This window comes from Triplophysa rosa, linkage group LG10 (assembly GCF_024868665.1).
Source record: "Triplophysa rosa linkage group LG10, Trosa_1v2, whole genome shotgun sequence".
Lineage (NCBI taxonomy): Eukaryota > Metazoa > Chordata > Actinopteri > Cypriniformes > Nemacheilidae > Triplophysa > Triplophysa rosa.
The window spans coordinates 13,376,532-13,391,921 of record NC_079899.1 but is presented as its reverse complement, the minus strand read 5'-3'; the positions used below and the strand labels follow the sequence as shown (position 1 = coordinate 13,391,921).

General features: G+C 36.6%; 1 protein-coding gene across 1 annotated transcript; it reads right to left on the bottom strand.

Annotated features, from left to right (window-relative positions):
• Positions 1 to 358: 358 nt before the first annotated feature.
• On the bottom strand, positions 359 to 14,462 carry lin52 (lin-52 DREAM MuvB core complex component). The gene is made up of 6 exons (XM_057344826.1): positions 14,436 to 14,462; positions 13,350 to 13,424; positions 11,127 to 11,164; positions 10,978 to 11,044; positions 10,670 to 10,753; positions 359 to 723 (listed from the first exon to the last, which is right to left on the bottom strand). Exons 1-6 carry the CDS (start codon positions 14,452 to 14,454, stop codon positions 668 to 670), a joined length of 339 nt encoding a protein of 112 aa, XP_057200809.1. The 5' UTR covers positions 14,455 to 14,462; the 3' UTR covers positions 359 to 667.
• Between the last annotated feature and the right edge of the window lie 928 nt (positions 14,463 to 15,390).

Genomic DNA, 15,390 nt, shown 5'->3' with positions numbered 1-15,390 from the left:
CAATGAGCAATATTATTTTTATGCACTGTTTTGTGCTGGGGGCCTTCAAAACTTCCAATTCCCATTAAACTAAAAAAATGGCTTTGCACTCTCATGTCAAAGCCTCTTACTTGTCCAGGCCAAAAGAGGGTTATTGGAGCCAGTCAACGGAGTGGCATAGGCATGAAGTTATTGCCCTAATTAAAAGTTTTAACGCTGCTTCATAAACTCATTGTTTGAATGCTACTTTAAGGAAGCATCACTGGATGGCCAATGGGAGCCAAAGCTTACCAGTCGGTGACCTTAAAACCATTTTAGGACAAAATAGCATCTTTCATGTGCATGTAAAGCAAAACGAGACAGCCAACGGAATGCATATTTCACCAACGCAAAATTTTTATTAAACTGAAATTGTATTAAACTGTAATAAACACTGCAGAGAGAAAAATAAATACATTATGAACATTTATTGAAAAGTACTCCACTAGACTACTTCTATTTCTACTCAACACATGTCATTCAAGTGAAAACATGTTATGCTCAGCTATATACAAAAATGATGTTTTACTCGGAATCAGTCAAACTATAGTAAGAGCATTTCAAAGCTAATAGCATGCTACTGTTATTTTGCCTTAAAAGATCACATGCAGCTGGTATCCAACAAGTCAGCAGGTCACCGTCTGGATCTTCACTTTTTAGGTCTCTCCAAGATGTTCAGGAATTTCCCTCTTGTCATTTCTCTGGCTGGAAAAGAAAAAAGGTTGTTATTCATTTACATGAGAAAAAGTATGATCTCCTCTTTGCATGCACACTATTCTTTGTTTTTAAACACAACTTAAAAGCTTTTGGTAATTTTAAATCAGAAAAAGCAACAGAGGTGACATCCGACACTGTCAATTAAGTACATACTGTATATGTTCTTTCTGACATAAAGCTATCCAATTAAAACCTTTTTTCAAGATGTATAAGTAGTTTGTCAGTATATTACAAACATGTAAAACTGTTCTTAATGTTCCACCTAAATAAACTACAGCTCACTCTTCTGATCTTATAGAAAATAAAGCTGTAACATCTGTGACCTCTGTTGTAAGACGGGGATGTGAAGGGTGTGAGGTACAGGGCAAGCCATGATTTCGTTCGGGTGGATTGTAATTCAGATACCCGTGTGGAATATTAATGAAAATAAAAGCACTAGTGGATTCACATTTTCCATCACTGAATTAAATAGGATGCTGGACGCACGCACGCACGCACGCACGCACGCACGCACGCACGCACGCACGCACGCACACCACACACACACACACACACGACACACACACACAAAAGGCCAACACACACACACACACACACACACACACACACACACAGCAATGACCCTGTGAACCTTGTTGTCTTAATGCTTTACAATGTCTTGATAAAATTAAATAATTCTGGTGTATTAGCTGAAATAAATTGCATTTATTACAGTATTGTAATATTCAGGTCTAAATACTGTAAGAAACATTAACATACAAGCATTTAGAAGAAAGCATCAGATCCGTAGGGAAAACGATGACAGACATGTATACTGTTAACTAATACCTTTAGTAAAAGTATATGAAAACATTTCAAACCAATTCAAAATTATAAACAGAAATACTTGGTGTAAAAACTAATGAGCATTATTTGTTCATAATCTCACTGCAAGAGATTAGTGATTGAAGCACATTTCATAATCCAGGTTTCATGTCTGATGCGCCAGCAAACGGTTTGTTAAATGGGCCACTGGTTTCTGGATGGGTCCACAAACAGGGGAAAGAGCTTCGTCATAGTTGAACTAACAACCCCTCACTAACTCTTAGTACCCCTCTACCAGTCTCCCTCACATTTTCTGTCCAAAACAATACAGGAGTCTGTCTGGCTAAGCACTCTCCCACGAGACCCCTTCACCAGAGCGCACCCCTCTGATCCACTCATTAATTAGATTTCCATTTATCCTCAACTCCCGTCAGAGCAGAAGGGAAATGATTTGCATTGAGTGAGTTAGATTAAAAAGGGGAGTGTAGAGGTTCCTGCCAGCCAGCTAGCTTCCCTCAAACACACACGCATGCACACAGCGAGTGCTGTCACTGGATGGGGCAGATCAATACTGATTAGCAGGAGTTAGAGATTTGTTTAGTTGATTAGAAAGGTCAATTACTAATTCTGTACTTAGTTAATCAGCAGCTTGTTGCAGTTGACATCCATACTAAATGGCATATTATGGATTCCGGGTCCATATTATCTTCTTGATGTTGTATGTACGCTCATTAAAATTTCAACGAAGTGCTGTAAATATGCTTTGTGACGGGTTAATAACCAAAATAAATAATTGTAGACAATTATACGAGCCAGTATACAAGTAATAGGAAAGTTAAGTAACAAACAATTTAATGCAATATTTTTGTTGCTTCGAAGTATTGTTCCACATAAGATTACATAGATTATATGCCATTTTAATACAATGTTTTTAAATTAAACAGTGCTTTACAGATTTCTTATATTGACACATCATGATCTTAATCAGAAATTGATAATCAAATGATTGTTATTGTACAAACAGACAGAGGCTTTCTGGTTAAAGATAAAGTTAATATCAAAACAGGCAGCTGGATAACATAAATAACAAATCATCACCTTGGATTTATAAGGTTCTAACTGCATTCTTAGCAGTTTGGAGATACAAGCTTCAAAGTTTTTGCCTTCTATTTGAATTTGTAGATAAAACCTTTTTTCTTTCTAAAACAAGTCCTAAAATGTGCACGAAAAGAAGAAAAACATCACAAAAGTAAACTGTCACAATATAAGAATATGTGAATAACTTAATCTTGACAAAAATGTCAAATAGAACCTTATAATTCAAAGGCAACAAAATCTATGACAAATAATGAATAACACAAATATAATCTTCCTTGTTTTTACAATCTTCGAAAACTCTTTCAAATGGGCAAATGTGAGAATCTATTACAGATCATTATCTGGGTCATGCCACTTCCCTTTAAGTAATTTTGTACACATGTATTATACAGTATATCTTAATGAAAATATTATGCTAACTTTTAAAACAAGTCAAAATAGCTATGGTAACACGTCACAAACTTTATTTAACCTATTTAACCTGTTTTGGCCTGCCCCTATCGCTGTGCTCCAAATTTCAACTTGTTATATACACTCTTAAAAATAAAGATGCTTAAAAGGTACTTCCACAAAGAATCATACAGTCAAAGGTTCTTTAAAGAACCATCTCTTTCTTACTTTTTTATAATTTGAAGAATTCTTCAGATGTTAAAGGTTCTTTATTGAACCAAAAGGCTCTTCTATGGCATCGAAGAACCATTTTAAGAGTGTAGGTCTCACGATACTGGTTTAAAATCACACCCTGGCCTTGCAATTGAAATACAGCTTCATATAAATGATTTTTTTCACCCATATTACAGCAGGAGAAGAACCAGGTATTATCACCTATATATTTCATAATAGCTGCACCACCACCGTAAAAACAACAGTACTGTATGTCCCTTTAGAAAAAGCACTAAATTTAAGCCTCATTTTGGTAACACCAAATTTGAGCATTTTGAAACTTAATTGTGTACTCTGAAATCTTTATCATTGCATAAAAACATTCATAAATGCTCGCATTTGAAGCCTTATTAGTGACTCTTTTATAATTAAATGTTTAAGCATGTTGTCTGCAATTCATATAAAAAACTTTAAAGTGATAAAATACAAAAATGGTTTCTTTTTAAACCCAGAGAAGACAATGAGTCCCTGGCCCCAGAATTTCCTCCCAAACCTGGCTGCCCCTATTCACTTTCATTAAAAGTCAAGCATCCTAATCGTACCCCTGTTGCGCATCTGAAACTGCCACTTGGCTATTACGTGGAGTAATCTTTATTTAATAGATTTAACATTCATTCTCGCTGCCTAAATCTCACGGGACCAGGGAGGACAGACACGCGTTCGCGCACAAACCCCCGCCCGCCCCCCATGTTGGAACGCATACACCTGACGCTCATGTTTGTGTTCAAAATTCAATTACCTACTTATTGATACTTCACTGAGATATTTAAGATGCAGACATGTCGAGTGATTTCCCAAGGGAGCCACTGCTTCCTCTTAATGTCCCAGCCGAGAGCTCTTCTCTCCTCACCCCTCCCTCCAAGCGCTTGACACCGCGAATCATTACACACACGTGCACGCACACACCCAGCTGCCCCTGCCAGAGCCTATCCCTGTTCAAGAGGTGTCCTTATTAATAGGCAATCAGTCAAAATTCATTCATTAAAAACCCTAAAAGGTTTCACACGGGCACTATGATTAGCTGGGAAAGAAAATCCAATGAATTCCTAATGTATTTATGGAAATAAGGTGTCATTTCCGATCTGTTGACAGCGGTGGTGGGTAGGACAGAGAAGGAAGAGTGAGCCGGATGAATTTCATCCGCTTTGCTGCCATGCCAGACTAAATACAAGCCAATCTTGCATTTGTTATAGCCTATAATAGCCAATTCGAAATGTATATGAATTCATTACAATTAAATAAGTAAATTTCGGAAAAAAACTATCCTCCTGGAAACATTTTTCAGTACAGTTTTTGACTTGCTAGGTTTATCACCTTTCCACAAGATCTTCATATAATGCGTTCAGCTGTCTCATGGACATTATATGGTGAATGTGCGATTCTACATGGAGGTCTTTTCGCCTGAAAGCGTTTCCTCGGCCGTCTTTAGTTCTTGTAACTTTATTTTGATAGTTCAGGCAAAAATAAAAGATTTGTCATCATTTATTCACCGTCATGTAACCTGTATAACTTTTTTCATCTGTGCAACACAAAAGATGATATTTTGAGAAACGTCTTAGTGGTTCTGTGTCCACACAAAGGTTACCAACGTTCTTCAAAAGATTCTTTTGTGTTTTGCAGAAAGAAGGTCATTCAGGTTTTTGCTTGGAATGACATGAAGGTGAGTCAATGATCAATTTGGCTGCAGATACACCTGCCTCTTTTTTTCTAAATAAAGATAAATAAACTTTGAAATTCCACAAAAGTAAACAAAATAGATCAAGAAGTTGGCGTCTGAATGACTTAACAAGTAAAAAATTGTTTACCTATGAAAACAAACACATATATTACCATTGTTACAGTAATCTCAATCCCACAAAGATTCCCTGATCGATCCTGGTACTATATGGGCCAACAGGAAGCAAATTCGATATAGAGAAGGATTGTGTGAGGGGCGGGGAACATGAAGAGACGAGAGGACAGGAAGACAGAAGACAGTAAGTAGAGGAGAGCTACCCCCAGCTCAGCCTGTCATCTAGCAGCACTTCATAACCGCTTGCCCCTGCGGTGGGGTGTCTCTGATGGATTGATGGAAGCACATTACTACGGTAGGGTAGCATCACTGCAATCATATTCAGCGTCACAGTCCGCTTAATAGAGAAGAGATTGATCTAGGGGAGGAGGCAGTGAACATCGGAGCCATTAGTGCTGGACGAGTGTGACCTTCATACAGGGTGCAAGAACAGATTGAAGAGAGGATTGTTGAGTCTTCTGAGCCTTAGTTCTGCTCCTGATTTTACTTTGAGCAAATACCGCAGCAGAAAAAACAAGAGACCATTTAAAAGACCATTTTCAGTAGTTCTGAATGTACTATTTATAGGTATGTGTTTAGGTAAAATGATTACTTTTGTTTCATTATGGGAACTACAAACAATATTTCTCTCAAATTTCAAATGAAAATATTCTTTCTATTTGCATTCATTTGCAGAAAATGAAAACTGGAGAAACGGGTCAAAATAACAAAAAGATGCTCTGTATTTTTCAGACCTCAAATACTGCAAAAACAAGCTCATAGCACTTTTAGGCAATACAACAGTAATATTTGTACATCCATTTAGAAAAAATATTTTTTATGTAATAACCTCCATGTTTATCACAGTTTTCATGTGTCTTGTCATGCTGTCAGTCTTTCACATTGCTGTTCGATGACTCCTGAGGTTTGATTTTGTTGAAATTCAACAGACTGGACTGGAATGGCCACAATACATCTATAAATGCTGATTAAATGAAAATTTGGAATGGTCTCTTAATTTTTTTCCACTGCTGTATATCCTTACCCATATTCCTCCATATGCTTAAACTGTATATTTTACATTTATACAAACTTAGCTTCTGTAATAAACAGACATCTGTCCAGGTAAACAACAACAGATTAAAGGAAAAATGTACCCCAAATTTTAAATTCTTTCATTATTTACTTCCTCTTATATCATTCCAAACCTGTATGACTCTCTTTTTCTGATGTCTGAGACATTTCTCAAAAATTCTTCTTTTGTGTACCGATGTACAGATTTTAAACAACATGAGGGTGAATAAATTATGAAAGATATGTGAACTAGTTGCTAAGGCTGAACAAATCTCTTAGATAATTTGGTCCCTAGTTTTAGTTTAGGTCCCTTTTCATTTCCAAACAAGAAGAAATGTCCAATTACTTAACAGCACCATCAACAAGCCAACTGATATCATTCATGTCTACTGTAAACAGTTACAAGATTCCCCCCCAAAATTGCTACTAACCCCACAAAAATACAGTTGTAATCTTATCAACCCCACAAAAATACTGTTGTAATCTTATCAGACCTACACATGTCAAAATAATTGACGCCTTGTTAAAACAAATCCCCACATTTACTCAAGTAGAAACAAGTGTGTTACATCATGTGTAAAAGCAGCCGCAGTGGAATCAGGGGGTATCATCAGCACCGCCTGAGGCCTGGCTGTCCCAGAGGAGCGCTCTCCATTCAATTACCTTCAATAACAGCACTTATCAGTGTAGTGACTGGTCCTGTGGGAGCAGAGGGGCCTGATGACCATGCTCAGCAGCCCCCGACAGCAGCATTCATCACGGCCCGCAGCAGATGGGTACTGGTGGGGGGCTGGAGCGGTAGGCACGCGTCAGTCCCTCCCACAACGACCCCGATCAGCGTCACTCAGCTAAGAAAGGAGGGGTAAACGTCCCAGAGGAGACTGGTGTGCCACATGTCGCGCACACACAACGTGCACACACGCGACTTCCTGCATATTCGCGCAACTGCAGATTTCATTAGACGAAAAAAACAAACGCTGGCTGAGACAAATCAGGAGAAGCCTTCAATATTAATGTATATTTTTTTACTTTAAACTTAACGTAAGCCGGCGATTAATCAAAACTTAAATTATGCCAACGATTAGCATATTTTTTTCACCTGAAACGCATAATGCATCCGATACCTCCGGCATCTACATGTCCTCGAGCCCCAAGTAAATAAATAAACTAATAAACACTGCAGCTGATAACCTTGCCTTTGGGGTGAGTTTTCACTGCCTGATTGCATTATCCCCATTAACCAGATCAAGACTTTAATGGCCGATGTGCCAAAGGTGCAGTAAATCTTGCTGGTCCTCACCCTCCCATCACCTAACACTACCACTCGTCAGCTCGTTTAAAGGCGCTGAAGAGAGAAAGAAGCATGATGAAAAAGTAGCACAGATTTACAAGGCTTCCCCTGACAGCTAGGAAAAGGGAGAAAATTAAACCACACCACATTAAAGGGCGCTGCATTAAATGCTGCTCTGAGCTGAATGATAATCGTAATTTCATATCTACAGAGTAATGCCTCCTCTCTCCTCCGTGGAGGAGGCATTTCATTTCATGCTCATTTAAAAATACCCTCAACAGCACTGAAATACAGAATATTAAAATCAAACAAAATATCATTCTGAAATAGTACAACAAACAAATAGATTTTGTAACGCTAATTGAGTTAGTGGAACTAGTTCTCTTACTACGAAACCTAAATTACTTGTCTCATAATGATGATCTGTGGAAATGTGTGTACATACAATACAAAGAGACTTGAATCTCCTATGCTTTTATCATTTATCTTAGATTTTATGGCTGCAGACAACATGCTTCAACTTCATGCAAACATTTGCAACACAATTAATACCGCTAAAGATTTTAAACTGTCTATTCACATTGCAATAAGGATGGCCCAAGTGCCAGTGCTGTAATATATTTCACTATCATTGACCATATGCAGATTGTAATTTTATGGAATACAAACATAAATATTAGAATTTTTATCATGCAATGCTGTTGTCATAATACAACATTATTTAGCCAAAGCAGTAATAATCTGTCAAAATGTACACATATTTTAAAGCTGTAAGGGAGTTTAAAGGATAGTTCACCTTCAAAATGAAAATTCTGTCATCATTTACTCACCGTCTTGTCATTTCAAACCTGTATGACTTGACTATGAAAGAAGATATTTTGAAGAATGTTGCTAACAGCCCCCATTCACTTGCATTGGTTTTGTGTCCATCCAATAGAAGTGAATGGGCGGTGCTGTTCTGCTACCAACATTTTTCAAAATATCTTCTTTTGTAGAAGACAAAGTGACAAGAGGGCGTGTAAATGACGACAGAATCTTCATTTTGAAGGTGAACTACTCCTTTAAGCTGTTTGGTTATAAAAACGTTAAAAAAAGATATCTATAATACACACACATACACACGCACACACACACACACACACAAATAGACATTCCTAAGACGTTCTTTACATCTAACTTGACAAAACTGAGTGCAAAGTCACAAATCTTGACTGCTGACAGCACAGCCTCTATATATATATATATATATATATATATACAGTATATATATTTATATGTATATATTAGGGATGCGCCGATATGTACATTTTGGCCGATAACGATAATCAATAATTCTTGAACATTGGAAGCCTTGAACATATCGGATTCGGTATCGGCCGATAAACGGTCATTTTTAATGTTATCGGTATCGGCATATTTGAAAGAAAAACATAAAAAGCCAGACTGGAATTTGCTAAAATTCATATTGACAAGCCACAATCCTTCTGGGAGAATGTCCTTTGGACAGATGAGTAAAAACTGGAGCTTTTTGGCAAGTCACATCAGCTCTATGTTCACAGACGAAAAAATCAAGCTTTCAAAGAAGTGAACACCATACCTACAGTGAATCATGGAGCAGGCTCGGTTATGTTCTGGGGCTGCTCTGCTGCATCTGGCACAGGGTGCCTTGAATCTGTGCAGGGCACAATGAAATCTCAAGACTATCAAGGCATTCTGGAGCGAAACGTACTGCCCAGTGTCACAAAGCTCTGTCTCAGTCGCAGGTCATGGGTCCTCCAACAGGATAATGACACAAAACACAGCTAAAATCACCCAAGAATGGATAAGAACAAAACATTGGACTATTCTGAAGTGGCCTTCTATGAGTCCTGATCTGAATCCTATGGAACATCTATGGAATGAGCTGAAACTTGCAGTCTGGAGAAGGCACCCATCAAACCTGAGACAGCTGGAGCGGTTTGCTCAGGAAGAGTGGGCCAAACTACCTGTCAGGTGCAGAAGTCTCATTGAGAGCTACAGAAAACCTTTGCTTGCAGTGATTGCCTCTAAAGGTTGTGCAACAAAATATTAGGTTAGGGGTCCCATCATTTTTGTCCATGACATTTTCATTTGTTTTATTATTTACAATATTATGTTGAATAAAAAAAATCAAAAGCAAAGTCTGATTTCTATTAAATATAGAATAAATAATGGTGGATGCCAATTACTGTTGTCAGTTTCAAGTTATTTCAGAGAAAATTGTCTATCTTCTATTTTCATTTGGTTCAAGGGACAGTTCACCCAAAAATAAAAATTATGTCATCATTTACTCACCATTAAGTTGTTCCAAATCTCTATATAAATGTATTTGTTCTGATGAACACAGAGAAAGATATTTGGAAGATGCTTGCAAACAAACAGTTCTTGCCCACCTAGTAGGAAAACATACAATGGTAGTCAAAAGTGCCCCAGGCCCAGAACTCCTTGCTTTCCTACATTCTTCAAATTATCTTCTTTTGTGTTCAACAGAACAACTTAAGGGTGAGTAAATGAAGACAGAATTTTCAGTTCAGGTGAGTTGTTCCTTAAACAACGCTGTAACAGTACTTTAGAATCCTGACCGTGTATATTTACACAAATAAAGCTTTTCAGCAACAGATAAGCTCAATTTAAATGTAGAGTAGGGCTTCATATATTGTAAGTAGTTTGTCATTAGTTCATGTAAATCTATAAACATCAAATCCATTCTCTCAAACCAGATACCGTGGTAAGTTTCAGATGCTTAACATGCCATCTTTCTAATGATATGTACAAAGAAACGGTATCATAGATCAAACTGTGATAACAACAATTAAAACATGATAAAAGTCTAAGCTACTAGCTTCATATGTGAATTATTTTCTTTAGTGTAATAGCGCCATCTAGTGGAGAATGAGACTGAAATCAGGGCACTGGCACCAACACAAATGTGACCCTGCCTGTAAAAATTCAGCTAGTCATTTTTGTCATTTACTGTCTTCTACATAAAACCATCCTACATAATGTAAGAAACATTTTGTAAAAACAAAATCTTGATATCTTTAATATTGACAGAGTATAGCCATGTCAAAGATTGAAATCATAGTGAAATTAAAGGTTGAAATCAAACTTTGATGCTAGTTATCTCATAATCACAGACTTCAACCTGGTTTTCACAGGGAGGTTGACAAATTTCTGACAAGTTTCCAATTGAGGAGAAATCTGATTTTACTCACACTCTTCCAAGCCCAACTGATACGCCAGATTCTGCAGGCCCTTCACCTTCTCCATCAGATTTGCTGTGGTCAAACTTCCTAATTCTAGTCCAAAAAAAGCACAAGAATGATTTATTGAAAACAAATCACATTTAATCTGCCCTGTTCTATACCACCACAACCTTTCTAAATTCCTAACTTTATGTAACTATTTTTATGCCCCTTCATTGAAATTATCACCAGAAAACATCACATTTATACACAACAACAAAATTCAACATTTTGGAAATAAAGAAGAACAATATGTATTTGTTTGACTTCATTCAGACCTTTTAACATCTCTATATCTTCTGATTCCAGTTCAGCCATCCACTTGGGCGGAGAATTTGTAATAGGCTGGAAATAACAAACAGAATTCTCAGTTTCATTTCTTGCTCTTTTGCCTGCAAATCTTAAAGTGTAGCTACATAATACTCACATTTTTGAAAGATGCAGCAAATTCTGAGACACCCGGTACTGTAAAAATTTCAAAGAGGGCATGGTTTTAGGAGAAAATTGCATGAAACCTTTAAATGGAATTTTTAGCAATACTTTTGTGACAATAAAACTAATCTAAGACTAACACAGTTATTATATTTTAACAAATATACAATTGAAAATTATGAAAATATAAAATGGTGATATTTGTGAATGGGGCATTACATAAAAGTCTGTTATGTACGGTGGCCGCTAGGTGTCACCGCGCTGCAACGGAAGAAAACACATGCAAATAGAAAAAACACAATCACATTCAGAAAGCATCTTCATTAGTTTGGTGACACATGCCCTGCAAATTCTCGCAACACAAACAAATACAGAAACGCGCTGCAAATTCTCACAAAACAAACAATTGCAGAAACGCGCTGCAAATTCTAGCAACACAAATACAGAAACGCGCTGCAAGTACCACAAACGGCAACGGAAGTGTTTCCAGGGGACTACAAAACTGATGCACCATGGTTGGGACGCATGTCATTTCAGTGATATTCCAATCCGAAGTGAGAAAACATCAGTTCAAAGGGCACTATGAATGGCGTAACTGTTAGGGAATAAGGGAACATTTACATCACTTCGCTAGAAGTGGAGAGGGAAAACCACCCAACTGCGCCGCATCGCGAGTCAGAAAAACAACGGACGAGTTTACATATTGTGAAAGATTTATTTTACTATTTTAAATTATCTTTAATTCTATGATTTGTTTCACATAAATCTGTTATTTTACGTTTTGTAGCATTGTTATTGTATTACATTTGAGATGATGAATGAATGCCTTCACTGTTTATATTTTTATTTATATTTTATTATGGAATTAAAAGACGTTACGTATGCGTGTGAGTATTCATTTATTTTATATATAACTTAAAAACTGTTGTTCTTTAAATTCATGTTCGTTTGTTAAAATACAGCAACTTAATGCTAATTTAAGCTTAAAACATGAAAATGTATACATTTCACAGCGACTATTGAATTTGGCTTTAGCATAAGATTGTTACCTTTTCCATAGCCTACCTAAAAACCTGTATTTTCCTCCAAAGAACTTTGATGTGGTCGTCGCCTTCAAGTTATAGCCTGTAAATTAATTTGTAGCTGAAATTTGCACAGATGTTTTTTCATTTTAAAACGCGCTGTAGTTCCTGTTACCTTAGTTGATTTTATTTATTTATACAATGCAGAGTTAAATAAGACAGACACTGACAATGAAACGACAAAGAGAACAACATATATGCGCCGATCACTGATCGGTAGAATTAGTAAATATCTTCCTCAGATGACGGTCACTAATAAACGGGAAAACAGGCAAATGGCTCCGTCTTTGTTGCGGGGCATTTGTTAGGATCTTAACTCATACAGTCGGCATGGAGGTATCAAGTTTTTATTTATTTTTTATTTTATCCAGATTACAAATGATAAAAATTCTTGTCCGGCTATTGTCAGTCTTCTCCGCTGTCGGCTTTACAGTAACAGGCTGAGGAACAGACTTTCCGCTTGTTTTCTTACCAACAACATGTAAACAAAATACAAAAGATAACCTTATATCACAGACTGTCAATAAACATTCTGTTTTGTCAGTTTTTTTGTACATTCTGTTTTATGCATTTGCGCCGCGTGGGTTTAAATGCAGTTTTTATGCATTTGTCTATTCTAGCCGGCCGATTTGAACAATTTAACAAAAGAAACTATGAAATGTAGTGTTAGCTGCCCGACATGCTTTCACAAGTGTCACTAATGTGGAAGGATGAAAAAGTTTCATATTGTTTAATCAATTATTAAGTACATTTAACATGATCAACAACAAAGAAAATAGGACCCCAATATAAGTTCTTCTCCACCTACAAATATGGGCACAGTGAAATGAAGCACGTCCCAGCCATGGTGCATCATTTTTTTGAGTCCCCCGGAAACACTTCCGTTGTTGTTTGTGCCACTTGCAGCGCATTTCTGTGTTTGTTTGTGTTGTGAGGATTTGCAGCGCGTCTCTGTGTTTTTTTGTGGTGCGAGTATTTGCAGGGCATGCGTCGCCAAACTAATGAAGATGCTTTCTGAATTTGCTGGTGTTTTTTCTGTTTGCATGTGTTTTCCTCCGTTGCAGTGCGGTGACACCTAGCGGCCACCATAGTTATGGACCAAATACACAACCCTACACAAACATAAAGAAACTCACATTGCTCTGGCCACAGGTCAGGAGAAGCCCGGTCAAGTTTCTCAAAACTTAGTAAAGAGGACTCAAAGTCCTCACCTATAAAAAAAAGAAAACAATTATAGTGACCCACTCAGAAAAAATTTAGAAAATAATTCAAAGTATCTATAAAGCTTGACTGACATGAGCCAAGAGACATACTTAGTTTAAAGTGATACCTCACCCAAAATTGAAAATTCGGTCATCATTAACTCACACTCAAGTTGTTCCAAATCTGTATTAACTTCTTTGTTCTGATGAACACAGAGAAAGATATTTGGAAGAATGCTTATAACCAGACAGAATTTCCTCCCCATTGACTACCATAGTAGGAAAAAATACAATGGTAGTCAAAAGTGCCCCAGAACTGTTTGCTGTCCTATATTCTTCAAAATGTCTTGTTTTGTGTTCGACAGAACAAAAAAAAGATAAAGTAATTTTTCCTACTATGGGAGTCAATGGGGGGCAAAATCTGTCTGGTTATAAGCATTCTTACAAATATCTTTCTCTGTGTTCACCAGAACAAAGACATTTATACAGATTAGGAACAACTCAAATGTGAGTAAATGATGACAGAGTTTTCATTTTTGGGTGAAGTATCACTTTAAATGCTACGACAAAACAGTCTCAAGTTGGCAGGACATGAACAAAGTAACGTTAGCACTGGAGCGTGACGTGTTCGGTTTAACTGTTACTCAGCAGTGTAACGTTATTGTTGTTGTGAAATAGTTAGCTGGATGCCAGTGCTTATTAAAAGAGATATATATCCTTAAAAAAACTACGCTATAACGCAAAAGTAATCTTTGTCTGAATAACTGTCAGCATATTTATCTTGGGCATAATATTTATTGCAACATCTGATGTCGCATGACACGTAATTTAGCTTGCTAATGACGAACTACAAATTATTTTAAGACACTATTCTGAACAAAAACCTTCAATTAAACTCAAATACTTAAATTAATTAATAGAGTGTAATAGACCCCACAAATGTTTCTAAGGTTTAATACGCCTGTTATACTGCTACAATAACAACTAATCCTACCAGGGAGAAGAGGAATTAAAATTTACCTCCATTCGGAGACGCCATCTTGACAACAACACACGTGATTTATATCAGCCAATGTCCGAAGGCTGTTTGCATCCGTCGTCCCGCCCTCCTGTGGTGTGTTGTGTCTTCAGTTATTTGTTTACAGATTCCTTTGTTTATAAACGTACTTTTACGTGAACGTACAGAAATTAGGAAGTTTTTAGACTGATAGACATTTGATACACACCAGTGATACACACATACTTACTAAAAGAGCCGCAAGTTATTATAACAAATAAGCATTTAGTGTAAAGTAGTATTTCAGTCAGCGTATTGGTAAACAACCAGATGCAAAGAATATATTACATTCTAACTGTGATGTTCATAATGAGAAAGTATAATTTTCTGTGTTACTGTGCGGTATCATTGTACAGTAATGGTATCACACATAGCAAAGATAGTTGATTTAAATTAACTGGCATTAATAATCATGATTCTAATATGAAGGAAAACAATGAATAATAGCCAAACGATTTTTGTTTTAATCTTGCATAAGTGGCTGCTTTTATATTTATAACAACAGAAATTTGTTGTGTAAATAAACAAATGTCATACCAAATGACACTTATGCAGTTTTAAAATATTGTTAATATTACATTTTATTGGTAAAAGCCAATTGTATTTGACAAAATATATTACATAAAGGGGTGAAAATGGAAATCAATTTTCAAAAACATTCACCTGTCCTCTTTGATCTTTGAAAAGTGAAGCACAAAGGGAAAAAGTATCGCAAGCAGACTGTTGATTGAAATGCAAATTGAAAGAGCAAATAAATTAGTAGATATCACAAAGGGGAAAAATGCATAAATCATTGCTGCTGAAGAGAAATGGGACAATAGCTTAAAGGGACAGTCAACCAAAAAATACAAATTCTGCCATTATTTATTTACCCTCAAGTTATTTCAAATCAATATAAATGTATTTGTTCTGATGAAC

Coding starts and splice junctions, on each gene's coding strand:
- lin52 (XM_057344826.1), bottom strand. Junction 11,045..11,126: donor TTGCTGCATCTTTCAAAAAT/GTGAGTATTATG, acceptor TGTTATTTCCAG/CCTATTACAAATTCTCCGCC. Junction 724..10,669: donor TCAGTTGGGCTTGGAAGAGT/GTGAGTAAAATC, acceptor TTTCTTTTCCAG/CCAGAGAAATGACAAGAGGG.